Below are 26,752 nucleotides of genomic sequence, written 5' to 3'. Positions count from 1 at the left end.
AGCTTATCATACATTATTTATTTTTTCAAAATGCCATAATCAATATTCTATTCCTGCTGTACATTCAGTTTGCAGCGGTTATTCCTTGTAAATTATGACAAGTGGAATGCCTCTGGCCGTCTCACCTGCATCACGCAGTTCAATATAGCAGCAGTGCTGACTTTGAATACTACTCTAACTCGCACAAGATGTTCAGTGATACATGGTTACTCTTATGTCCACTTTTTATGAACTAGACCAATAAACTTACAGAGATATGATGGTTATTCAACAAAAAACCCCAACATGGCCAAAGTTCATTGACCTTACATGACCTTTGACCTTGATCATGTGACCTGAAACTCGCACAGGATGTTCAGTGATACTTGATTACTCTTATGTACAAGTTTCATGAATCAGATCCATAAACTTTCAAAGTTTTGATGGTAATTCAACTGATACACCCACTTCGGCCAAAGTTCATTGACCTTTGACCTTGGTCATGTGACCTGAAATGCGCACAGGATGTTCAGTGATATTTGATTACTCATATGTCCAAGTTTAATGAACTAGACTAATAAACTTTCAAAGTTATGATGGTAATTCAACAGATACCCACGATTTGGCCAAAGTTCATTGACCCTAAATGACCTTTGACCTTAATCATGAGACCTGAAACTTGCACAAAATATTCAGTGATGCTTGATTACTATTATGTTCAAGTTTCATGAATCAGATCCATAAACTTTCAAAGTTATGATGGGAATTCAACAGATATCCCCAATTCGGCCAAAGTTCATTGACCCTAAATGACCTTTGACCTTGGTCATGTGACGTGAAACTCATGCAGGATGTTCAGTGATACTTGATTAACCTTATGTCCAAGTTTCATGAACTAGGTCCATATATTTTCTAAGTTATGATGACATTTCAAAAACTTAACCTCAGGTTAAGATTTCAATGTTGATTCCTCCAACATGGTCTAAGTTCATTGACCCTAAATGACCTTTGACCTTGGTCATGTGACATGAAACTTTAATAGGATGTTCAGTAATACTTGATTAACCTTATGGCCAAGTTTCATGAACTAGGTCCATATACTTTCTAAGTTATGATGTCATTTCAAAAACTTAACCTCAGGTTAAGATTTGATGTTGACGCCGCCGCCGCCGTCGCCGCCGCCGCCGCCGTCGCCGCCGCCGCCGTTGCCGCCGCCGTCGGAAAAGCGGCGCCTATAGTCTCACTCTGCTTCGCAGGTGAGACAAAAATAAAACTACTACCTTCGTTCACGTAATCTAAGATGGAAAAAACAATATGCATAATATACTGAAGCTAAATGAATATCAGTCCAGAGATTCAAAACTAAGTTTATATCTTGTAGACATGGGGGAAAGTACACAATACATACACACACATTATAAAACTTATCTTGAACCAATATAGATCGTAAAGTGGTTGAGTAACTGGTAAGCACAAGTTTATACATGACTGGTGATCCTCTCTTGTGCCAGCTGATGTACCCCAAGGTTTCCCCGTTTTAATGTGAGTGGATTTCCTCTCGCCCTTATCAAATTTGTTGATAAATTGTACCATGAGATGCTCGTCAACAAAGATAATTTTATTCTAAAAAGGTCACATTTCAACTGAGGGAATCAAAATCACGGAGAATCCAAAATTATGGCATCCCAAAAAGGGGTCACCTGTATCCTGAAACACAAAGGTTAGTGATTGATTTTTATTATTGATTGTACATTGTAGCCAATGCAATCAATCGTGAAAAAATGTTCTACAATGATCAATATGCTTTGTGCTACATGGCCTAGTTGCACATACCTTATTATGAGTAGCTTGCTGAAATACTGCACAACCCTTGGTTTAAAAAAAATTTGATAGGTCAACATCAAGGGTAGAGAGTCGCTAATCTACTGATACCTCAGGACCGAAGTCTTGATTACCAATAAAGCTTCTACTACATATGGCATAGATTAGTTTCAGTCAGGCGGTTTGAGATCTGAACAAATCCTCATCTTCTTTCGGAATCTATCAGAGAGGTTGGACAACATGCATTAGCAAGAGGTTTCAACTCAGAACAACATGGTATAGTCCTACTTTGGCTGGTTAGGGCCGTGTGGACCAAGTATAGAGTTTACTTCTGGAACCTATCAGAAAAGTTGGGACTGCAAGCATCGGTAAGTGGTTTCAGACTAGGCATGACATGGACTGGTTTGTAATGCTTGATAGGCTTGGCTCTATGTACCATGTCTTCTCGTCTCATTCTCTCTACCTCCTTCCTCTCCTCCTCTTCCTTGAGCTTCTCCTGCTGATAGCGGCTCTCTCGATCCTGGAGTTCTTTCTTCAGCTTCCACTCCTCGAATTCCTCCCGTTCCACAGCGCGTCGGTCGGTGTTCAGGTTGAAAGGGTTAATCTCTGTAATAATGAAGTCAGAAAAATTTGAAATATTTTGAAATTCTCTCCAGCCAAGGAAAATAGAAGAACAGATAAACAGCTAAAAATTACTGAATAGATGCAAATAAGATGACAAAATGTCTATTAGAATCTCAGCCATATGAATATGATGCGATTAATCTTTATGTCGGAAAAGCGGTCCAACCTTTGAGATACGATGATTTATCTTACTAAATATCTAAACATGAGTAAAGACTTACAAGGATACAATGCTATGAAAGTCAAAGATCTGCAGTAAGTGAAGATGATCATGAAGTAAACAGACATTCTATTTGTACCACTTGGTGTCATGACACTTTCACAGGTCAATAGTAACGTGCAGAGAAACCAACAATTCCTCTTATTCCGACTGTCATTACCATCAAAATTTAATATCAATTTCTTAAACAGGCAGAAGTTTGCTTTGTACAGAACTGGCTTATTTTTGGACAGCTTGTTGACACATTACATCAATTAGATCAGTAGAGAAGACACTGATCTACACATGATAAAATTTGGTGCAATGGTCTGTGATGGGATGTCTGCCTAGACATGGCTACACACAGGCAGACTTGCCAACCTCTGTGAATGAGAAATTGTATTCTATAATAAAAAAAACTGTATTTTCCCCCAAAATCTATATTTCATAATAAAATGCATGGCACGTGCACTCAGCGCGGCAGCTCTTGCAGATGAACAAAAATAAGAACATTGAAACATGTGTACATCTCACACTGGTTTTAACAATATGATTGGAAAAAAAAGTTACCTGAAAATAATAGATCTAATAATCACCATATTTGTGTAATTTTTATGAAATAGATACATATAGAGATGATTTTTCTCAATAAATGATGATTTTCAACAAAAAAAAAAAATTTATTTTCATTTTTTTTACAAAAAACACATTTTTAAAAGGAAAAAAAATGTACTGGTTGGCAGATCTGCACAGGGCTGTCACCAAGATTGTGTTTGTGGAGGTTGGAAAGTTGACAGACATCTCACCATGGGACAAAACTAATTGGTTTTATATTATTTTTAAAATCATCATCTTTGTCGGTGGGGAAATTGTTATCAGTCAGATGCAGGAACTTTGAGCGGTGGACGGCACTGACCACCGAGGTGACAGAACTGGGTACGCATACCCCTGCATATCTTACCTATTAGGGGTTTGTTGGATTTCTGAGGTACGAAAGGTTCGTTGTAGACCACATCGGCTGGTTTAGCTTTGAATGCATTGGCCATTGCCCTTTGTTCTTTTAGTTCCTCCTCAATCTAAAGACAAAGAAAGAAACACAATATTCTGATCAATACTCGTTTTGAATTCATTAACAACTAATATCAGTCCTCACACAAAGCCTTCAGGAGGGGAAGGCATTTCCTTAGAACTGTTGGTAAGAAGGAAATTTGTTACAGAAAGGCAGGTGGAGTGTGCAACTGCATGTCACCTAGGGCTAACCTGAGGGCCGACTGGAGTACATGCCAACCGATATTTCTGCCATTTAGTATAAATTAATAGCGAGGGTTTTATTTCAGAATTTCCTTGATATTAATTTGTTGGCCTGATTACACTGAAGAGTTAACTCTTAATGTGCCATCCACTGTAATCAGCGAGTGCCTTTTTTTTTCCAAAAGAGTCTCTATTAAAATGTTTTGTTAAAAAAAAATCACTCCTGAGACAATAATATCAAACCTCATGACCATAAGCTAACCTCAACAATGGAATCACTCATGCATGCAATGCACTGCTCAAAATGCAACAGGCATAACAATAGCTGTATGACCATTGCACGAAAATGTGTTTGTGGCACTCCAGTGGATGCACAAATATGCGTTCATGGGACAGGGTTAACGATACAATATCACTATGTTCGGTGTAGGCTGCCATATTTGTCTACAACTTTGCCCCTTGTCATGAGATTTTGTTCATTTTTTCAGGATCTGAAAAAATGTTTCATATGAAAATATGAGTAAAAACAGAGCAAATTTTATGGGATCTAATCCAGTTTAGATTTTCTTTGGTGCACCGGTTCTGAAAAATTGAACCGGGTCCTGAAAGAAACAGTCAAGAACCGGTGTGTTCAAGGGTAACGACTTGGCACTAATAAAAAGCAAGTATTGTCACTAGATACTCACCTTCTTACTCCACATCTCGGCTCTCTTAGCTCCCTGCTCTTCATTACTGAGATGAAATGGTTCAGGTTTGGTGACGGGTTTGACCTTCTTCTCAGGTACAGATACTGTATCAAGGATCGGTTTGGCTTTGAATAGACGGGCCTGTGTCAAAGAATGAATAGGGATGGTTTAGACTTGAATAGACGTGCCTGTCAAGTGAATAAATTGGATGGTTAAACTTTGAATGAGACAGGCCTGTTGAAAATGAAATGGGATGGTTTCATATATAAAATCCTCAATTTTTTCCACCAAATTAAACACCATGCACAGGAAATTCTCCATCAAAATATCTTAATTGACAAAAACACATTTCACTAGGCTATAGGGGGGGGGGGGGTTATTTAGACATTCATCCCCATTGCCACCAATGTAATGCAATCCCTGTTAGGCTACAAAGATAAAAAGAATGATCTGAACTTTGCTATAAAAATACCAATACTATTTAGAATGAACAGGAGTAAATAATCTCGTGTATGGCCAAAATAAAGCATTTTCCCCGGATGGTAACTTCTAGTTTGAGCAATGAAGGAAGACATTGAACTATCACATGATTCATCTGGTTTGATGTATACCTTCTCCTCTTCTTGGTAAATCTCTTGTATCTTAGCTTCTTTACGAGCTTGGATCTCTTTATCACGCTGTTCAAAGGAGAATGGTTGAGTGTCTGTGGTCTTATGGGTGGTCTGGGGTTTGAATGGTACTCCTACATGATGAATCGGTCTAGCATGGATGATACGAGATTTGGACTCCTGATAAAAAGAAAAAAAAAAGTCAAAGAAATATTATTCATCAAGACCTTCAAGAGTCAACATTTCATCAATTGGTGATTGTGATATAGGTAAGGATATACAGGTAACTTCTCTTACATCTTGGTTTTTGGACAGAATCCTATTAAAATCTGACCATAACTGAATGCATAGTGCGATACTAGCAGTGGCTCAGGGCCACCAAAAAGGAGAGTCGGGCCACCAGAATTCTGAAAGAGGCCAGACTTAAGTTTCCCAAACAGGCCACCAAAGTTTCAATAAATCTTAAAGTTTGCTTTGTCCTGGGGCCACCATATTTGCTTTTTGGGCCACCAAAATTTTAAAATTGATGATTTTGGTAGACTGATCTGATCGTCAAGACAAAAATGTTGAGCATTGCTGAACGCATGGAGGTTGCCTTGTGCAAAATTAACAAAAGCTAGTTTAAATTTTGTGACATCAATTGAGATAGGCACCTCCATGCCATGTGATTTAAATGAAATTCCATGAATTGCCTTTATTCAAAAAATTAATCATTATCTAAAGGGCTAGTCCGCCCAAATAACAAAGTTGATTTGATTAAAAAATGCAAAATGGAACAAATATAATGCTGGAAATTTCATCAAAATTGTTTATTGGGGTGGACTTGCCCTTTTTAACAGTACATTCAATGCATCATCTAATACATTATTCCATCCAACCTTCTATAAAAAAGATATACTTAGTAATCATAAATCTTTAAATTAGGTAAAGTTTAGAATTACTACAGCATGATATGCAAGGAATACATTCACACCTGTCACAAAATCAAATACTAGACAAAATTTTGTCAAACCTTCATTCTTCCAATAAAATTGATTCAAATAATGTAGACTTAACAACAATAGTAATAACTTTTATCAAATCAGGGTAACCACTTCAGATATCTCTGGCAGACCCTGCTTAAAATTTCATCATTATCCTTTTTCATTCCTTCATACCAACATTAGCAGAGGGTCCCATTTTTAACATTTTTTGGGATGACTCAACTGGGAATTGAAACAGAACCTCCCGTTCAATCCCCTTTTATTCTGGATTAACATACCTCAGGTTCAACGATGTCCTCCTTGATTCTAACCCTGTTCTTCAGTGCAAAGGCAGGAGACTTGGGGCAAGTCAATGTGCGTGGTTTGGCTGGACCAATACCCTGAAATACCAAACATCACAAGAATATCCAATTGGAAACAAATAACTTGATCTGTCCTATGCCAGTGGCAGAGTATATAATATGAAGCAATTCCCTGAACAAGGCACTCAGGTAATTGGCAAATGTGCAATTCATTTTCAAAATCTTCTTTGTTGCGTCTGTAATATAACATAGCAGTATACTTTTCATATGACGGACTTCATCAAACACTTTCCACCCATGCAAAGTCATTTTTTTATGATAATGCTGTTAACTTGTGATAGTCAATCAAGTAATGCAGTTGAGATTTCTATGGGTATAACTGTAATCACTTTTATTCCAAATTTCACTTCATTTAGAATCAAAAGAAAGCAATTTGAACAAATTGCACACTCTTGCCATGGTTGCTGCTCAAATAGGATAGACTACCATGTTACAAAACAAGACAGGTATAATTTTTAGGTCAACTTATCACGTGATCATATCCCCACTACATAGTGCCCAAGGAAGTAATGGTCATTGTTACTCTGGCTTTAGCCGTCTACATTCCAGGTGCACAAGCATTTCAAGGAAAGAATAAGCCAGGTACCCATTCACATGGGTAGAGTGTATCGCAATGTGGATAAATTCTTGCTGGAGAAAACAAGTGGAATGCCTCTGGCCGTCTCACCTGCATCACGCGGTTCAATATAGCAGCAGTGCTGACTTTCAATACTACTCTAACTCGCACAAGATGTTCAGTGATACATGGTTACTCTTATGTCCACTTTTTATGAACTAGACCAATAAACTTACAGAGATATGATGGTTATTCACCAAAAAACCCCAACATGGCCAAAGTTCATTGACCTTACATGACCTTTGACCATGATCATGTGACCTGAAACTCAAACAGGATATTCAGTGATACTTGATTACTCTTATGTACAAGTTTCATGAATCAGATCCATAAACTTTCAAAGTTATGATGGTAATTCAACAGATACACCCAATTCGGCCAAAGTTCATTGACCTTTGACCTTGGTCATGTGACCTGAAACGTGCACAGGATGTTCAGTGATACTTGATTACTCTAATGTCCAAGTTTAATGAACTAGCCCAATAAACTTCCAAAGTTATGATGGTAATTCAACAGATACCCCCGATTCGGCCAAAGTTCATTGACCCTAATGACCTTTGACCTTAATCATGAGACCTGAAACTTGCACAAAATTTTCAGTGATGCTTGATTACTATTATGTCCAAGTTTCATGAATCAGATCCATAAACTTTCAAAGTTATGATGGGAATTCAACAGATATCCCCAATTCAGCCAAAGTTCATTGACCCTAAATGACCTTTGACCTTGGTCATGTGACGTGAAACTCATGCAGGATGTTCAGTGATACTTGATTAACCTTATGTCCAAGTTTCATGAACTAGGTCCATATATTTTCTAAGTTATGATGACATTTCAAAAACTTAACCACAGGTTAAGATTTCGATGTTGATTCCTCCAACATGGTCTAAGTTCATTGACCCTAAATGACCTTTGACCTTGGTCGTGTGACATGAAACTCTAATAGGATGTTCAGTAATACTTGATTAACCTTATGGCCAAGTTTCATGAACTAGGTCCATATACTTTCTAAGTTATGATGTCATTTCAAAAACTTAACCTCAGGTTAAGATTTGATGTTGACGCCGCCGCCGCCGTCGGAAAAGCGGCGCCTATAGTCTCACTTTGCTTCGCAGGTGAGACAAAAATGAAATGACCGGGTTTGAACCCAAGACCCTTCTGATTATACAGCATGAGTGAGAAACCACTTGACCAAGATACTTCCACTCATCGCTGCGGTAAGTCATTACATGTAAATCAATCATACATTTGAACAACGGAAAGTCATTCAGGCACTGCGAATGAACCACTTACCACTGGTCCTTCTAGCATCTTACTAGACACTGGTCTGGCATGGAATTCATAATGTTGTTGTTCTTCTTTCTCCTCTTCTTCCTGCACCTTCTTTGTCTCACGTTCCTTCATCCGTCTTTCGCTCTCTAGGTTGAATCCTATGGCCTTTGTAGGCTCCTTGTGGGTTGGCATCTTGAGTCCAATATTGCGATTGTTCATCAGTTTGGGGTTGACAGGCTTGGCTTTGAATTTATAACTGCACAGAAAAAAAAAATGTGATAAGTGATCCACATTGCCTTCAGATACTACTACATGTATTAAGCCCACATTCTGTGATTACTATAAGGGGAAGTTCATCATGATGATAAGTTGGATTTCATCTTTTGATAAAAGCAGAACAACAAAAGAGACCATATTGGTCAAGTTTTAATGAAAAATATATCAAAGAATAAAACAAATGTGAATTTTTTTGACAGATTTTCATCAAACATTTACCAATATGACTAACTTATTGTCAGGGTGAACTTCCCCATTGCTTTGCCTAAAAAGCGATATCCATGTTATCATAATACCAAGGTCAAATAATTTCTGGTTTCTGACCCCTAATGCATCATTTCAAACATGTAGCCATGTAAAGTTATAAAATGATAAAGAATTATGAACTATTTCATGAATATTCATAAAATATTTCAACAAAAGTATGGTTTCAAGCATTCCAGTTTTTCAATTGAAATAAACTGTACAACTATGATTTTCTCATAAATTGACACATTTTTAAAGACAATTCTGAAGCTGGCAGGAGGTTCAATGTGTGATTAAGGACAGCTCCTCATAGGAATAAATCCTTTCAAACTACAGAAGTATACCATAATTACCTTTGCATTTCTTGGAGTTCTTGCTCTTCTTTTTCAGCCGCACTCTGTACGGTGATGGCACGCTTTCGATTCCTGCTTTCAAGGTTAGGGGTCTTGGGACAAGTCAATCTGGGCTTCTGAACTTCTTCTTTATGCATGGAATTATCTGAAATGAATACATCAAGTTTCAAATTCAGGCTCACAAGAGTTGAATGAAACAAGCAGCAATCAGGTTTACAAAGATGTATTCAATGTTGGGCATGAATCATTCTTCTCTAAAACTTGGTTGTTGTTGGATCATTGATTCCTGAGGAAAGAGTCTCTCGTTTTTTTTCTTCTATATATCAGACAATTCAACACATTTAAAACAGATGAATGCAAGCATAAAATTCACCACTCATACAGCTTATAATCTAGAGAATTCCAAGCTGTAGTTTGTGATCATTCGAAAAACACCATTACATAGTTTACACCTCTTTATAGTCTGAGGAAAATTTGAATTCGATTAGTGTCTACTAGCCCACCTTTATGATCCCCGCTCCGTCTGGTATGAAAGCGCTGCGGTGTCTTGTTATGGAACCGTTGGATCCGTGTAGCCATGGAGCAGTAGGGTGAATCCTTGCTACCTTCTCCCTCGGCAAGCTTTCGTTTCCTGTTCTCCGTCAATTTGAATGGTTTAGGTACAGTCGGACCATGGTGGACCTTACCCTGAAATTGAGTTGAGGGAAAGGAAATGAAAGAGTCATGCAGAAAGCCAGCTTGGTTTGCCCCCCCCCCCCATTGTTCTCAATTTCAAGAAAAAAGCCCATCTGGGCCGTTTCATAAAGACTTGTTATAATAACACATATACAATTTTTATTATACTAAGTTTACTATAAGCTAATAAGATTAATTTCTGTAGTTTTAAACTGTTATTGCAAATTTGTTATTATAACAAGCCTTATAAAACGGGCCACAATTCTTGATCCTAAAACCAATATCAGATATGACAAAAATGATCATTTCCTGGAGGCTATAAGGAAGCCCGATTCAGTGTACATATTTTACTCCCTAGATTAGCTCAGATATGTCTTATTGACTTGATGCCAGATGAAAAGGCGAGTGCCAAAAGCAAGCGCACAAGCAACAGACAACAGTTCATGTCCACAACCAGTTGACAGATGGGTCAATCCACGTCAAATCAACCAATTTTCAGACAATTTGTCACCCGACCCTCTTTGATTTTCTTTAAACTCGCACCAAATGTTGCCCCAAATGTCTGACGGAAAAATCTGAAATATTTTGCCCCGAGGTCAAATGGTTGCTAAGATACGGCCTCCCATAGCAACCAATGCGCACACAACAAAATTATTTTAAATAAAATTGGCTATGTTTGATTGACTACTGAAGCAAAGTTTGATTGATTACAGTCTTCATTCTAAGTAAATTGGAAGAACTTTTTGGTCTAAACATGCAGAGTATACTGTAGCGCGGACCTGTCAACCGGATTTCGCACACGAGGTCACCGAAAATGGCATTAAGCATCCGTGTCCATGATTTCAGAAGCATGTTTGGAGGCTCATAAATCCAAAACTAAATTAGCTTAGAACCAAATATTATGCACATTTATGGACTTCCAGATGCTCAACAGAATTACAAAAAATTGACCCAAGAGTATGTGTCGTTTTCCTGTAGGGCGCCCTCAAAGTTGGATTTTTTTCAAAAGATGCCAAGTTCAAGGTCACGGATCACCTCCCGTCCCATCGAGGACGGGGAACAATTTCTGTGTTTTGATAGACATTTACCCATATTTTCAAGTGTTACTTGAGAAATTTTGCTACCGGAATGTTAAGGGGCTGATTTGCGCATTCCAAAATGGTCGTAAACACCCTAAAATTGATGCTAATGACACATACATGCTTTTTAACACTTTTCAAATTGTGATAACTCAAAGATGAAGAGCCCAAAGACATTGATCTCTTCTGTGATGATAGTCTGTAATTAGTATTAAAAGGATATATCTTCAAAAATAGTTTGTATTGTTGGTAATGACCTTGAAAACACACCTAAATTTCAATAAAAACAGTAAATTGGCTAATTTTCCAGAATCAAATGGCATTCAAATGGTGTTTACATTGACTTTCAAATGAGTGTCATTTCAATACAAAGGGTGAGCTTAAGCCAAAACTTGGAGGACATGTTCAACTTTTGGTCTACTTTAAGCAACATATAATATTTGAACTCAAAACCATATCATTTGACCTTGAAATTATTCCAAATATAGCTATTTGTTGCTTCATAAGTAGCATATTCATATCGCGCATGTACATTGTACTTTGCAACACATTTCAAAATGGATTTTCTTATAGAGAGAATACCTGATCAGGCTGATATTTGCAGTATAAGTAGTCTGTAATGGGTTCTTGGAGGATCTACAGATTAAGTACCTATTCTCTCATGACAATGACCTTGAAAATACAGCTGAAAATCATGAAAATCAATAAATCATACAATTTTCATTAATAATTAAGACGTGTTTTTATCCACTTTTAATTGTGTGTTATTCCATTTTAGATTGTGAGTCCATGCTGATAATTGCAAATCATGTTCCACTTTTGGTCTACTTTAAGCTAAATGAAATATTTGAACTCAAAACCATATCATTTGACCTTGAAATTATTCCAAATATAGCTATTTGTTGCTTCATAAGTAGCATATTCAAATCGCGCGTGTACATTGTACTTTGCAACACATTTCAAAATGGATTTTCTCATAGAGAGAATACCTGATCAGGCTGATATTTGCAGTATAAGTAGTCTGTAATGGGTTCTTGGAGGATCTACAGATTAAGTACCTATTCTCTCATGACAATCCCCGTCGTCGATGGGACGGGAGGTGATCCGTGAGCTTAAACTTGGCATCTTTTGAAAAAAATCCAACTTTGAGGGCGCCCTACAGGAAAACGACACATACTCTTGGGTCAATTTTTTGTAATTCTGTTGAGTATCTGAAAGTCCATAAGTGTGCATAATATTTGGTTCTAAGCTAATTTAGTTTTGGATTTATGAGCCTCCAAACATGCTTCTGAAATCATTGACACGGATGCTTAACGCCATTTTCGGTGACCTCGTGTGCGAAATCCGGTTGACAGGACTGCGCTACAGTATACTCTGCATGTTTAGACCAAAAAGTTCTTCCAATTTACTTAAAATGAAGACTGTAATCAATCAAACTTTGCTGCAGTAGTCAATCAAAAATAGGCAATTTTATTTAAAATAATTTTGTTGTGTGCGCATTGGTTGCTATGGGAGGCCGTATCTTAGCAACCATTTGACCTTGGGGCAAACTATTTCAGATTTTTCCGTCAGACACTTGGGGCAACATTTGGTGCGAGTTTAAAGAAAATCGAAGAGGGTCGGGTGACAAGCATTGGTTGATTTGACATGGATTGACCCAGATATTCTTTATCAGAGCTGGCAATCTCTGTTGACAAAAAGAAATACTGATCTATAATCAAAATCATATTTTGAAGGAAAAAACATAAGAAGCATGCCAATCAAATTTAACAAAAAACATATTTTGCAATAAAAAAATCATTTTGTCACTTTTGATTATGAAAAAATATACTAATATCGTTAAACATATTAATTGGCAGCTATGCTTTATGCCTGATGCATAATTTGGGTCTGATGATTATATGTGCAGCGTTCTCGCCAGTGTATAATACGCATGGTTCAAACACCATGCGTGCGGAAATGGAGATCAAGTGGAACCATGCGTAAAATTTCAGCGACATGCGTGGAAAAATTAAATGGAAATATTCATAAAAAAATAATACACTCCATGAACTCATCTTAGTGATATCAACTTAATTTATCGGGTTGCGCCGAAGTCCCACCAACTTAAGACCACTTACAGGCCTACTACGGCTAGGAAAGTGGCAAGGCGCCCAGCTAGCTCGCGGCTGCTCGCTACGGTTCTCCTCCCGACTCCCTGGTCCTTTCATTCTCTCCCAGTCATCCATGCAGACATAAAAACCACACACACAAATTCTCTCCCCATCATCACAAGATCAACTCACTGCAAACATTATACACACACAGGACACAACGCAAGCACATGTTTGACCGTGGTTTGACCCTGGCAATTGTTTCTTCGAAGTGATTGTTTATAATTTTTAGTGCTGTGATGATAGAGTGATTTCCGTGCTTGACTGATATCTGATTTGATTTAATCCAAGTTTGAATGTGTGGTACTTGGTTTACTTGAGGTCTGTATGTTTACTGTTTAGTATTTTTAGCCCATTATTTGTCAAGAAACATCTGCATTCGTGTCCAAATACAATGTAAAAAGATAAAGTTTTTGTAGAACTTTCGTACAATTCTGAAAAAAGTAATTTTATCATACAATATACCTGCAAGCCTGCAAATGTGAAGTTGAAATTATTTAAATGATGCATTAAAAAAAAAGACTATCCATCATGAATGCCGTCCAAAGCCTCTCTTTGCAATTAAATTTACCCTGACCTAATTTCTCAACACAGGCCATGTAGCAGCCAAACCCAACACAGAATGAAAAGGGCGGCAATCTTGTAACCCCTCCCCCCCCCACCGCAAGAATATCAGATTTCCAAACATGTGCTTCTCAAGATTGTGCAATACTAGCGGAGACAAAGAAAGTTATGTAAACAACTCGCAGAGGGTTGGGACTAGTCTTTGTTTTCAGTCACTTAAGAAAATGGCAAACTGGATAAAGGTGAAATACATCCTTAAAAAATGATTGTTTGGAATGAAAAGACTAAGATTAAAGGAAATATGACTGAAAAATATCCATAGTTCAATCGCTAATTTCATTACTGACAGAACAATAATATGTGTTTTATTAACTTCTGGTCAATATTCCAATATGACAAGACTCCCATTTAAGACTAGCGAGCAAATGATGGTGGGGGGTTCTGGAATGAAAACCAAAAAAAAAAAACTTCTCACACAAGTCACACACAAATCCCAATACACTAACTTTGATGATACAATCACGAGTGTTGCTTAAAGCAACGCACGTGCTCTCTACTGGCTTTGTACAGTCACAGAAATACACACAACACACACGATAAATCCTCAGTCACATGCACACGGCATACACTGCAGGCTCCAAGCAGAGAAAGTTTGTCCTCTGCTCGAAGTAAATCATTCTGTCAGCTCCAAATTCCATGTTTTTTCTATCTCAGTGCTTGGATTCGGCGCTGGCTCCCAAGCCTACTGAACGGCAAGTATCTGTGCATTTGTGTGGGCTTAAAAATACGCCACAATGGGGCTTCCTTAGCGTCTCTATTTGATGAAAAGGCCGTCGCTTCCGCGCTCCGCGAGGGAGGGGTGAACCCCCCCTCCCGCACCCACCCCCCAGGAGTGCCAGCACAAGTCCCCGACATGCGTGATTTTTTTTCTGGCGAGAACGCTGTATATGTGTATTACAGAGAACCCAAATATAGACCTTTGAACAAACTGGCATATATAATGAGCTGTGACCTTTGACCTGCAGACTTCGAATTCAAACTTAGCCTGTATTTTGGTGTCATCTACCTACACACCAAATTTTTTTTAATCCATTAAATATTTTTTGAGTTATTGCGTGTGGGGTGGGGGGGGGCAGACAGAAGGACAGGGGCAATGCTTAATGGCCCCTCCTTGGACTTCGTCTGCGGGGGCATAAAATTAATTCCAAAAGGAAAGTCAATGGAGTAATGAGAGTCATTGATAACCTACCGGTGAAGTCTTTCCCCTGCGAAGGTCACTCTCAAAGCTCTTAGTATCTTGTCGTGTAGCCATGGGATGCTCTTTGATCCTCTGATCCGTCTCAAACGTGAATCCAACAGGTTTGGTGGGTGGAACAACAGCCTTGACTGCATGGTACCCACTAGACTCCTGAACCATCTTATAAGAAGCCTGGGACTGTTTCTTGCGAGCTGCCAGCTGCTGACGGAACCCTGCAATTCTCTCCATCTCCATCTGTTCTGTGCTCTTGAATTGGGCACCGGGTTTAGTGGTATTACGCCTGAAACAGCAGGTTTGGATTTGATGATTATTTTATTTAGGCCTTGGGGATTAAGATTTCCTAACCACTCTACAATGCGCTAGAGTCCAGTCAAGATGACAATTGTCATTATCACCCTGGCTTCAGCCTGGCAGCTATCCAACGCACAAATACTTAAAATTAATATGTCTGCATTTAACTATAAAAATATATAATCTAATTTCTTTATCAAATCTATTTATCTACTTACTTCATGAAAGTAGGAGTAGTAGGTAATGTCAGTCTAGGAATGAAAGGTTTGGAGACAGGCTTAGCTGCAGCAGGTTTAGCGGCCACTGGTGTGCTCTTCCTACTTCTACTCTGAGACCTGTCAGAAACGCGTCTCTTCTTCAAAGCTGGTGATTGGCTGGATTTATTGTGGATGCGTAGGGATCTCCTCTGCATGTTGTTGCCAGCAGAGGCTCTCTTTAATCCACTCACATCACTGTTGAGAGAACGAGTCGATCTCCTTACGGAGCGTCTCAATCTGGGAATAAATCAATCGGTGTTTAACAGTTAGCATTTACCCGATGAAAATTGAATATCAATAAACAAATGGAAGCAAGAAATATCATCAAATTAAAATAAAATGTACATAAGACTGACTAAATATTTATTTTGCTTGAATATAAAACTATAATCTCAGACCACATACGAACCAATAAAATGGAAAGTTCTTGAAATCAAATAGAATTGTGGGAAGAAAGAAAAAACTGTTATGAAAAATTGAATAAAAACTTTCAATGAGCTTTATGCTAGTACAAAATTTAACCAGAAGGAGGTTTTGACTTGCTTGGCCTCCATACAATTTTGCTGATTCTTGTTTCCTTGGAACTTGAAGTCATCAATACATTGACGTCATATTTTGCCTTCATCAAAATAAGAAAATGGTCATATGAAGTCAGGTAAATAAAGATTTGAATGATTTGCAGCTGCTCTGTTATACTTACTTTGCATCCTTGTTAGCGTTTGTAGATTTGTCTGTGTTACTATTACCCCATGATGTTACTAGGTTCTTAGGTGCAGGCTTTACTGCTGGGGCAGAATGGTCAAAATTTGTCACTATATTGCTTGGAACATCAACTTCAGCAGGTGATTCTGTTGAAAAGAAGCAAATGTGAAGAGAGCAGACCTTCCTGTTAAATAGGAAACATTGCTTTCTTTGACTATCCACAAGAAAGGGTACAATTAGTGATTCCTACAAATCATCTATCAGTATGATATCAACTTAATTCTGTCATGATGTGGTACATTCAGTGACATATCAGCTACTTGAGAGATCAATGGATGTGTAGCCAAGAGAACTCCAAAGACTTAACCCTATCTAGGCCGGGGGGGGCCTCCGAGGCCCCCCCTCAACGAATCGCGCGATATTTTCGCCGTGCGAAATTTTTTGACCGCGCCGCTCGCTGACATTTTACTTTCAAGTCTTGCGCAACTTTTGAGACCAATTTTGCGTCACCCGGGTACGTGGTTCCGAAATTACGCAACATTATGTAAGTGCATGTCAGACTGGAAATTGCTCAAAAACGTGATTTCGTGTACAAAGTCAATGCAAATTGTGTTTTCAACCAAAATTCATAAATGAATGATTATTTTTAGTTTTTCTAGTCTAAATGTATTCATTTTATGCTTTTTATGATCAGAGAAGAGTCCCCAACAAATTTCATTGAAAAAACAGTGAAAAACAAAAGGTAAAAAAACAATGAAATACATAAGAAATAGCAAAAAACAATATAATACATAAGAAAATGATTTGATATCACAATTTTTTTCATGTACACTTGCTAAGGACACCACAAAGAGTTTCTATACCAAAAATTAGTACATTTAGAGCTTTATTTAGGGAGTTAGAGGGAAAAGTATGATTTCGCATACTAATTACGCATAAATTAGCATAATCACTTAATAGCGATTCGCATGAAATAAATTACTATACAATCTTGTAGATTATGCCCCAGACAACCCGCGTGCCAATTTTCGGCGCGATCGCGCGGTCGACGGCCGAGATCTTAGGGGGGGGCCTGGGAGGCCCCCCCCGGCCATAGGAACTCCCAAAATACCCCGGCCTAGATAGGGTTAACAATGATCTTGAATATATCTAACCTATTGAAAGAGGTAATTGTCTTCTAGTTTTATTTTACCTGCATCTCGCATTTCCACCTGTGGGCTCTCTGGGCTATCCCTCATGACCAATGTCTTCTCCATGACCTCCACCTGTTTCTCCTCCACCTTCTTTTCTTCTTCCACAGAATCCTTCTCTTGAGTGAACATCATTTCACCCTCCTCATCAAAAGTCGGCACGGGCTTCTGCTCCTCAACAGGCATCTCCCTGTCCTTGCTCTCCTCCTCTTGCACCATCAAGTTTTCAACATCGGTAGTCACGGGCGCATCCTGACAGACAGGTTCTTGCACAAGCTCCACCTCCTTGTCCTCTTTGGTTTCCTCCTTGACCTGTTGGTCTATCCTCTCATCCTCTTCTCTCACCGTGGCTACTTCCATTTCTGCCTTCTCATTGTCTGTTACATGTTCTGTATTATGATCCATATGACCAGTCTCATTGTCTTTGGTGTGATCTTCGCTTTCACCCACTGTATCTTGTATTGAGTTTGTTCTTGTTTCCTGTGGATGCTGTTCAACCTGCGGATGATGCTCAACTGATTCTGTCTCTTCCTGCCTGGGAGGTGGAACATCAGAGATCCTCTCTGTACAAATAAATTTATCCAGACAAAACAACATGTAAATAATGTGGATAAGACATATAGATGTAGACTATGAGGGTACATAAAAAGAAAGGTGACAGTGTTGTACAACAAATACATCTTAGCACCACAATTGAGATATCGGGTGGAAAGTGCGAATGACATATAACTCAATACGAGGTAAGATTAATATCTTACTTTTTTACATTGTATTATTACTATGAATGAGTGATAAAAAAAAACATCAGTATTTATAAGAGAATGATACAAATATCCTTGTCAGTGTGTTACAATTTTAAACCATCAATAAAATAATTTAGTGTTACATTACACACAATGACAGATTGACTATTAAGACTGAATTTCTTGAGAGTGACCTTTAATCATTTACATGTAGCAAATCTTGCACAAGTTGCACTAATGACAAATTCATCATGACAGACTCTGAATGAAGATTCGAAATTTCAAATTTTGATAAATAAATTGCAGTTGTCTACCTTCTACTCTTGCTGTGGAGCTTTTACATTCTGATGATGGTTCAGGCTCATCGTACTCTTCTGGAATCTGCCCATCTGGTTCAACCATGAAATCATACTGGCCGTTGTTTCCCTCGTGTTCAAGGTCTGTTTAGTAGGATGAGAAGGAGACAGGGTTAATTCATTCCAATGCAGTTGTAGACCCAATGGAAACAAATTATATTGAGACTAGATGAAGGGGGGGGGGGAGGACCCCAGCTTTTTTCATGGATATTCATTATCAATGAAAAGCATTGTATCTCGCACACGCATTACATACACTTCTGTACATGTACAGTATCTTGTCCTTTTCACTTGACTTCTTGCATTGAACAGACAGACTAGAATTAGGAAGTTTATAGAAACTACAGATGTGTGTACCCATATTTCTTTTTTTTTCATGGGAAAGATCTCAAAATTAAAGATTAGTGGGTGAGATCTAAGGGCCCGAATCAACAAAGGTGGTTTTTAAAACCATCACTTGAAGTTGAACCCATGGTTTGTGCAGATGTCCTGTATAAATTACACTTATTTACAATGTAGATTAAAAAAGGTCCAATGCTGATAAGCGCTTTTGTTGCCATGGCTATCCATGCTATTTTATTCATGAGTCCACTGTTTTGAATTAATAAGTCCACTCTTCAAACAATGGACTCATGAATAAAATAGCATACTTAACCATGGCAACAGGCCTGCATCAATTTGGCGCACTGTGACAAAAGCGTGCATCAGCATTGGACCTTTTTATATACACGCAGTAAATAAGCGTAATTTATACAGGAAATCTGTATAAACTGAGTTTAACCAATGGTTTCAAAAATCACCTATGTGAATTTGGGCCAATATGTTAGTGGAAACTTTCATATAAAAACTTTAATAGTAAAGTTTAGAATTTATAAAATCCACCAAGCAAATGTTGATAAATTAATCAAAATCTGTTAACAAATAAAATTTATCAAATTTAAAGTTAGGCAATATTTTGTGAAAACAGTTGTTGGGAATTTTTTCTTGGGCAATTAATTGGAAGCCAAGTGAATCTCATATCAGAGAGACCAGTGTTTCTTTTTAGGTTGTCTCTGACTTAAAAGCTTTACTTTTTTTTAACTTTTCCACAAGTCATTCATGTCAAGAATCCCAAGTCTTGGCAGCTTGCCAGGTATATGTACATAAAGGAAATTGGTATTGCGTTGAGCTATGCTTGTCATCTATTAGAACTGTCAATTGTCATTTTTTTTTTATATGTAGGGAATTTGTTGGTATTGATGGCATGATAGGGTAGGGTTTGAATCAAATAACGTTTGGGTATAACATGATGTTCTTATAATCTAAAAATAATCATATTTTACAGCAGATGTTCAGAGATGCCAAGTTCAAAGACGAGCTATGCGTGAGATTTTCTGTGAATCTGAGTGAGATCATAGACATTGTGTACAATGTATATGGGGATAGGCTGTGATAGTTGCGTGATACAGAGATTTGAGGGGATGAACAAGAGTCCAAAATGCTTAAGTCTCACGCATAATGCGTGAGACTTGGAAGCTCTGGATGTTTGAAGAGTGCATGAATCCCCTGTAAACTGTTTAAGGCATTTTATTTGAAAAAAAAGTAGATATCTCTAGGGGGTCTAATGGTTATGCAGAGTAAGCTTGATTTTTTATTGTTGCTGGGATGACACGATGAGATTGTCACTGGTTGTTTTCCTGAAGCCAGTGATGCTGGTGTCATTTCTTTGTTGACCTTGGGTAAGCAGCCTCTACATGTTTAGGGGTAGTTGTAATAACAAGTAATGCAAATTTAAACTCTTGACTTGTGTGTAAAAGAGACTGTTTTGGGTCATGTGAAGCTACAATGTATTAATGTAGATTGTAGAAATTGAAATTGTTGAAAAGATAACTGACTGAACTTTCTGTGATTCATACATAAAAATTATTGATATTGATCATGTAAAATTGGTTGTAGTATGATTTTTCTCTTGTCTTTTCCTTGTAAATGAATGCAGGGATTGAGATGAAAATAACCAATTTTATTTGCATCAAAATTCAAGAGTTTCAAGGAGACTAATTTACTCAAGTATTTAAACAAAAAAAGTATTTGATAGTAACATAAATGACTTGTTTCATGTATAATTACTTACATGTATCTGAATAGACTGGTTGGCAGTGATTGTAGATAAGATTGATAGTCCTGGGATTGGTAAAACTATTCTAACGTCAAACTGATTACTACGTAATTACCTATTTTTTTTAATGCAGACAGTGCTAAAAGCTATTTTTGTTTTCAGTTTGCAAATTATTCATCTTCCATTTTTTTTTTAAATACCGGTATATAAAGGTTTCCAATTGTGAAAAATTGGCAATACATCAGAAATTTTTTCCTGATTTCATTTTGCATCTGTTCCAACTTCCAACTACTATGAATTAGCACCCGGGGGGGGGGGGGGGCCCATTTTTACACTCTTTAGTTTAATGAATAAAAATTTTGAAAATTAACGCAACGAAAATGCAAATTAATATTCCCTCTTGGCAATAAGTGCCACAAAACGGAGAAAAAGCTTCGGTCTCTGTTATGATTGTTGGTTGTTCAGCTGAACTCCGTTGGCTTCACTCACCAAATACAGAGACCGAAGTTCCAGCGCGATCTGTACAGGGGACTCAATGGCCATAGGTTCTGCATTCTCAATGAAGATCCCATGAACACTTCTGATCATCTGCCTATTCAAGTGTTTGTTGAATGGATACTGGAGGAAGGAGAATGTAAAAACACCAAGGAAGTGCCACCTGCTAGTAGACCTAATGGACGGTCACTTAAACGCATCCAGGTCAAATGGAATAACCACTCACAAAGAGACATCGAGGAAATGTACACTAAGCCTCTTGAGGAAACCTGTGAAAGAGTACTCAAGAACCTTCAACATGACTCTCTGCATCCCAACCAACTAGAGAAAGTACTAGATCAGCTAGCTACGGAGATGTGCAACACCAGCACTTCAAACCTGGAATCGACCTCATCATGTCCCAAGAGGAAACATCAGAAGCATGAATGGGACTCAAAGGTTGATGCTATATACACTGATATGAAGAGGACTTGGAAGAGATGGAAATGTAATGGAAGAAAGAGAGATCCCTCCAATACGCTATGGAAGGAGTACAAAGTATCTAAACACGCTTTCCGGGTAGCACTTAGACGATCTCGAAGGAGCTGTGAGCTTTCACTCATCAGAAAAATCGAAAGAGCTAGGAAATCTGATACTAAGCTGTTTTACACGCTCATCAAGCAGTCTCGAAGCCAGAAAGTATCAGAAACTGACAACCTTATATATAGAGACAAGAAGTATGCTGGTAACGCTGTAATACAGGGGTTCAATGCGTTCTTCTCCGATCTTGCGGTTCCAAGCCAAGGATGTTACCAACAGAGCATTGTAGATAGTGTTGAGGACATTGCCAACTCAATCACCCCAACTAAAGTGGAGTTTACCATGGAAGAACTTAATACAGCAATCAAAAAGCTCAAGAGAAATTAGGCTCCGGGTATTGACAACATATCAGCAGAGCATGTCATATTCTCTGGACACAATCTAAGAAAGCTGCTCTTGTTTCTACTCAACTCGCTACTCTCCCATGGGTATATACCTGAGTCATTCCTCAGAGGGATTATCATACCTATTCACAAAGGCAAAGGAAAATCTGTATGTGATCCAGGAAACTACAGAGGTATTACCCTCTCCACCACATTCTGCAAACTGGTAGAAGTGCTCCTCAAGCCTACAATTACTCAATGCCTTGAAGATTTTGATGTTCCCGACGAACTGCAACACGGATTCCAAGAAGATCACTCATGCTCTCTCACAGCAATATCCCTCAACTTCATCGTGGAAAATAACACCAAGTGCAAAAGACCTACTTTTGCTGCCTTTCTGGATGCGGCGAAAGCCTTCGATACGGTATGGCACACAGGATTAATGTACAAACTTTATCACCTGGGTGTTACTGGAACCACCTGGTACATCATCTTCAAACTGTACAATGGGTTGAAAAGCACGGTATACTGGAGCAACCAAATCAGCCAGTGGTTCCCTGTTGAGCAAGGAGTAAGACAAGGAGGTATACTTTCTCCCCTCCTCTACCTTGTCTTTATAGATGGACTCATTAAGAGACTCAGGAAAAGTGGAGCGGGATGCTGCACCCTAGGTCGTTTTATGGGCACTCTCGTGCTGGCAGACGATGTGGTTCTCCTGGCAAACTCTCAACAAGAGCTGAATGAGATGCTAGCGATAGTGCACTCCTACTCCAGTCAGTGGCACTATTCCATAAATCCAACGAAGAGTGCTGTCTTAGTCTACAACTGTAAGACCACACAGGAAACACACGTCTGGAAGTTTGGGGAAGACAGTATCCCTGAGAAAGAAAGTCATCCACATCTTGGTGTCCAAAGGGCATCCAAGCGGATCAACAACAGATGCCACAACATTATGCAGCTTGGAAGCAAGACCCTATATAGCTTGACTGGCTCTGGAGCTAAGAGAAGAGGTCTCTCCCCGCCTATTCTTGCCGTTTTATGGGATGTCTTTTGTGTTCCCCGCATGCTGTATGGTGTTGAAATCAGCAACCTTCTTGAGGGAGAAAAGGCCACCCTCGACAAATACCAGAGTCAAGTATTCAAAACCTTGCTTGGACTTCCCAAGACAACTAGCTCTGCAGCAATCTACCTCCTCACAGGCTTAGCTCCTCTTTCCACCTCGGTTGACCTCTCTCATCTACGTCTCCTTGGTAAACTGCTTGCCCTGCCTCCTTCCAGAGTGGAGTCAAGAATCTCCTTCCACACCTTGTGCCACAATCCCAATGCTCCAACTCTGATGAAATATAGAGCCTTACTAGAAAAATACAACCTACCAGACTTCACAGAGTCCTGCAGTGAGGCATCCACTTACTCATCGTGGAAGAGGAGGATATCACTAGCAGCAAATCAATTTGTAGCTACCTCCACCAGTCTGCAAATCCAAGAACGGTCTTCTCTCTCCCTGTTTGTTGGTGTAAGCCCAGCCCACATCCAGAACCTCTACCCATCCATGATCGATCCCCCCCGGCTGAGACAAGCAATAACCCTCAAGGCACAACTTCTGACCCACACCTACCTCACCAGAAGCAGACTCTGTAAAATCACAAAGGATCATCAGGATGCTCTCTGCACAGCTTGCAAATCTGCTGATGAAACCGTGGAACATATAATTGGAGAGTGTGACATGTACTCCGAGGAAAGGAGTAAAGCTCTCTCCCACTTTCCAGCGGAAGTAAGAGATGATCTGGATAGACTTCCTCCTTCAGTAAAGTCTGTATCTATTACTAGACTCCTCTTGCTGGGAGTCCTAGGACAGATCAAGCTAGACATCCCAGATTTTCATTATTTCACTTTCCGATTCTTGACTGAAATACATCACAAACGACTAGAGGTTCTAAACCCTTGACCTTGTATCTTTGGTCCCTGTGTCTGCACTTTGTACCTACCTTACGTTTACCTCCACTACTTGCATGTACACGTATATTAACTTCAAACTAACTACCTGTACACCGCGTACAGTTCTCCAGACTGGAGGAAATCAAGAAGAAGAAGAAGAAGTTTATGTATTTAACTTAAGATCGGATAAAACAGGGAAGTGAATTTGCGCGACAGCCGAGGTAAGTCACTGTTTTTGTTCCTTTTAACTTGATTTTTCTCCGTTTTTTGGCAATTGATGGCAAGACTAATTTGCATTTTGGTCGCGTTTATTTTCAAAATATTTTATTCATTAAAGACAAAAATTGAAGAGCCCGACGGGTGGATTTTGCATTGCAAGTCCCCTAATGGTGGCTGCACGATAGCGAGCCGTCTGTGTATGGCAGTGAGTCCAAACTTCGCGCATGTCCAAACTTTGCGGACGGTCATTATCTCCAAAACTAGCCAATATCCTTAAAATCTGACATCATCAATGTGAAAAGCGACCTAAAATTACCCTTCGCTGAAACTTGAAAGTTTCTTTAGGATTAGTCCAGTATTCATGAAAATATTGGCAAAAGATCGGCAAATTTCTCACCGTTAGCGCCCGTTTTGAAGAAAGCAACAAGCATCACGATATCACCATATTTTACAAGCAGAAATCATAAAAAATGTGAGTTAAATGTAGGCCTAGTACTAACCGATTCCATAGCATTTTGCCATCAATCTGATATAAATATTTCACTTTTTGAGCTCGAGTCTTTGTTTAAATCTCCACAAAAGCTTTGGTGCGCGAAGTTAGGTCACACTTTTTCTGAACGGTTTTCCAGCACAGCCCGCATTCGCCGATCGGAATAGAATTTTGAGATCGCGATACCGGCGAAACCCCGTGACCTACTTTACATTTTCGTCCATGATTTTATAGTTTGCGATCTTGCCGTCAATGTGGTAGGCCTAACTATTTCTTGAATTGGTTTTGTATAAATTATCAATAATTTGTGGACAAAATTAAGCCTGATGAATATTTTTGAAAAGTGCGCGAAGTTTTGGACACCCCATCATACTGATTACTGGAGAAATAAAAAAAAATTAAAAACTCCTCGAAACAGACGGCTGCCAGCTGTCTAACTCTACAGATCGCGCTAGAACTTCGGTCTCTGTATTTGATATTTGGTGAGTGAAGCCAACGGAGTTCAGCTGAACAACCAACATAACAGACATGACAGAGACCGAAGCTTTTGGTCTAACATCGTCCCATGTCATGCACCAGGCCATGGACATGTTGGAAGTTGGAGCCCAACGTATACCGTACGGTACATGTATATCGAGTCTAAGTAAATTTTGTGTGACTGAGTGACTGAATCGGTGAGATACTGAAATACTTACCAAAAAATTCGTCTGCCTTGTCGTCGATTGTGTGAGGAACAGAGAAATCTACGAATCTTGGGGCGTTATACTCATAGGTCTCATCAAATACTGATTCCGGCTCCATTGTTGAATATTGAAATATATTTTCAAAAAGTCTGGAATACGATTTTCAACTCCAAAACAGAGAAGGATCACGGACGTAACACTAACAGCATTGTTTCCTTTCCTAGTTTTTGATTTCGCCGCTGCGAGTCAGCCAATCAGAATTAAGCGAGAATTTTTTTTCAGGAAAATATGTAGCGCCAGCAGCGACGAGTGAGAGCAATCTCCAAATTCAAAAGGTGGAGGGCGGAGCAGTTTTTACTTGTTTCCCTTTTTCTTTCTCTCTTTGGTTTTTTTTTTTGGGGGGAGGGTGGCAAGAATATAGTAAGTTGAGACCACTTTTACATAATTGAATAATATGGTATGATAGAGTTAGACGACCCAGACTTCTCTTTTGAGTCTTTTTGAAAGGCTTAATTTCTTCCCTTTTTTTCTCTTCCTCTTGCTATGGCAGGGCCATGGGAACGATTTTTTTTTACTGGGTGCTGAAGCAAATTTGATAAGCAAACAAACAAACATAAATTTGAATCAAAAATGAAGGTCACGTTTATTTATTTATTTGTTTGTTTGCTCATTCATTTATTTATATATTTTTTATTTATTTATTCATTTATTTATTCATTCATTTTTTATCCATGGTAGCCACTTCAGCTGCAGGCGCAAATCAAGGATTTTTCCACGGGGGGGGGGGGACCTGATTTTGGCACCCCTGTGTACTTTTCGAAAAATGGCGCCCCCTGCCCTCCAGGCAAGGCATTGGTGCCTTAAATGCAGCATGTTGAATTATGAATTATCTTATTTCATAATCATTCACATCTGGAAAAAAGGCAACTTGAGACCACAATTTTTGAAAATAATGATGTGTTCATGAAAAGCAACATCCGTGCATGAATATGATTTCCAAACGATATTTTTAAACGACTTGTAACGAAATCATAGTCTCTGCTTACATGATTCTAGTAATAGGGGCGGATCCAGCTTTCGCCAATAGGATGGAGGGCGAAAAAGGTTTTCATAAAAAGGCAATATCGGCCTCTAAAAGCTGATTTTACTTTTTTGAGGGTGTAGTCGTAGTAGTGATTTCTTAGCTTCACATTACAGAGTAAATGTATCTCATAATGTATGTATAGTTTATAGAGTAGAATTCACTTAGCAAAATTTCATCAAGATCGGATAACAAAGTTATTGAATTTTAAAGTTTAGCACTTTTTTTTGTGAAAACAGTCGTCATGAATATTCATTAGGTGGGCTGATGATGTCACATCTCCACTTGTTCTTTTGTATTTATTATAT

General features: G+C 38.7%; 1 protein-coding gene across 1 annotated transcript; it reads right to left on the bottom strand.

Moving 5' to 3' along the window:
- Positions 1-1,540: 1,540 nt before the first annotated feature.
- On the bottom strand, positions 1,541-25,586 carry LOC121408268 (targeting protein for Xklp2 homolog). Its single transcript, XM_041599673.1, has 14 exons — positions 25,376-25,586; positions 18,503-18,628; positions 17,448-18,008; positions 16,254-16,401; positions 15,515-15,790; positions 14,997-15,285; positions 9,780-9,963; positions 9,277-9,421; positions 8,423-8,657; positions 6,430-6,531; positions 5,172-5,348; positions 4,561-4,701; positions 3,585-3,699; positions 1,541-2,406 (listed from the first exon to the last, which is right to left on the bottom strand). Exons 1-14 carry the CDS (start codon positions 25,479-25,481, stop codon positions 2,126-2,128), a joined length of 2,886 nt encoding a protein of 961 aa, XP_041455607.1. The 5' UTR covers positions 25,482-25,586; the 3' UTR covers positions 1,541-2,125.
- Between the last annotated feature and the right edge of the window lie 1,166 nt (positions 25,587-26,752).

This window comes from Lytechinus variegatus, chromosome 2 (assembly GCF_018143015.1).
Source record: "Lytechinus variegatus isolate NC3 chromosome 2, Lvar_3.0, whole genome shotgun sequence".
NCBI lineage: Eukaryota > Metazoa > Echinodermata > Echinoidea > Temnopleuroida > Toxopneustidae > Lytechinus > Lytechinus variegatus.
This window is presented reverse-complemented; position numbering and strand designations above follow the sequence as displayed.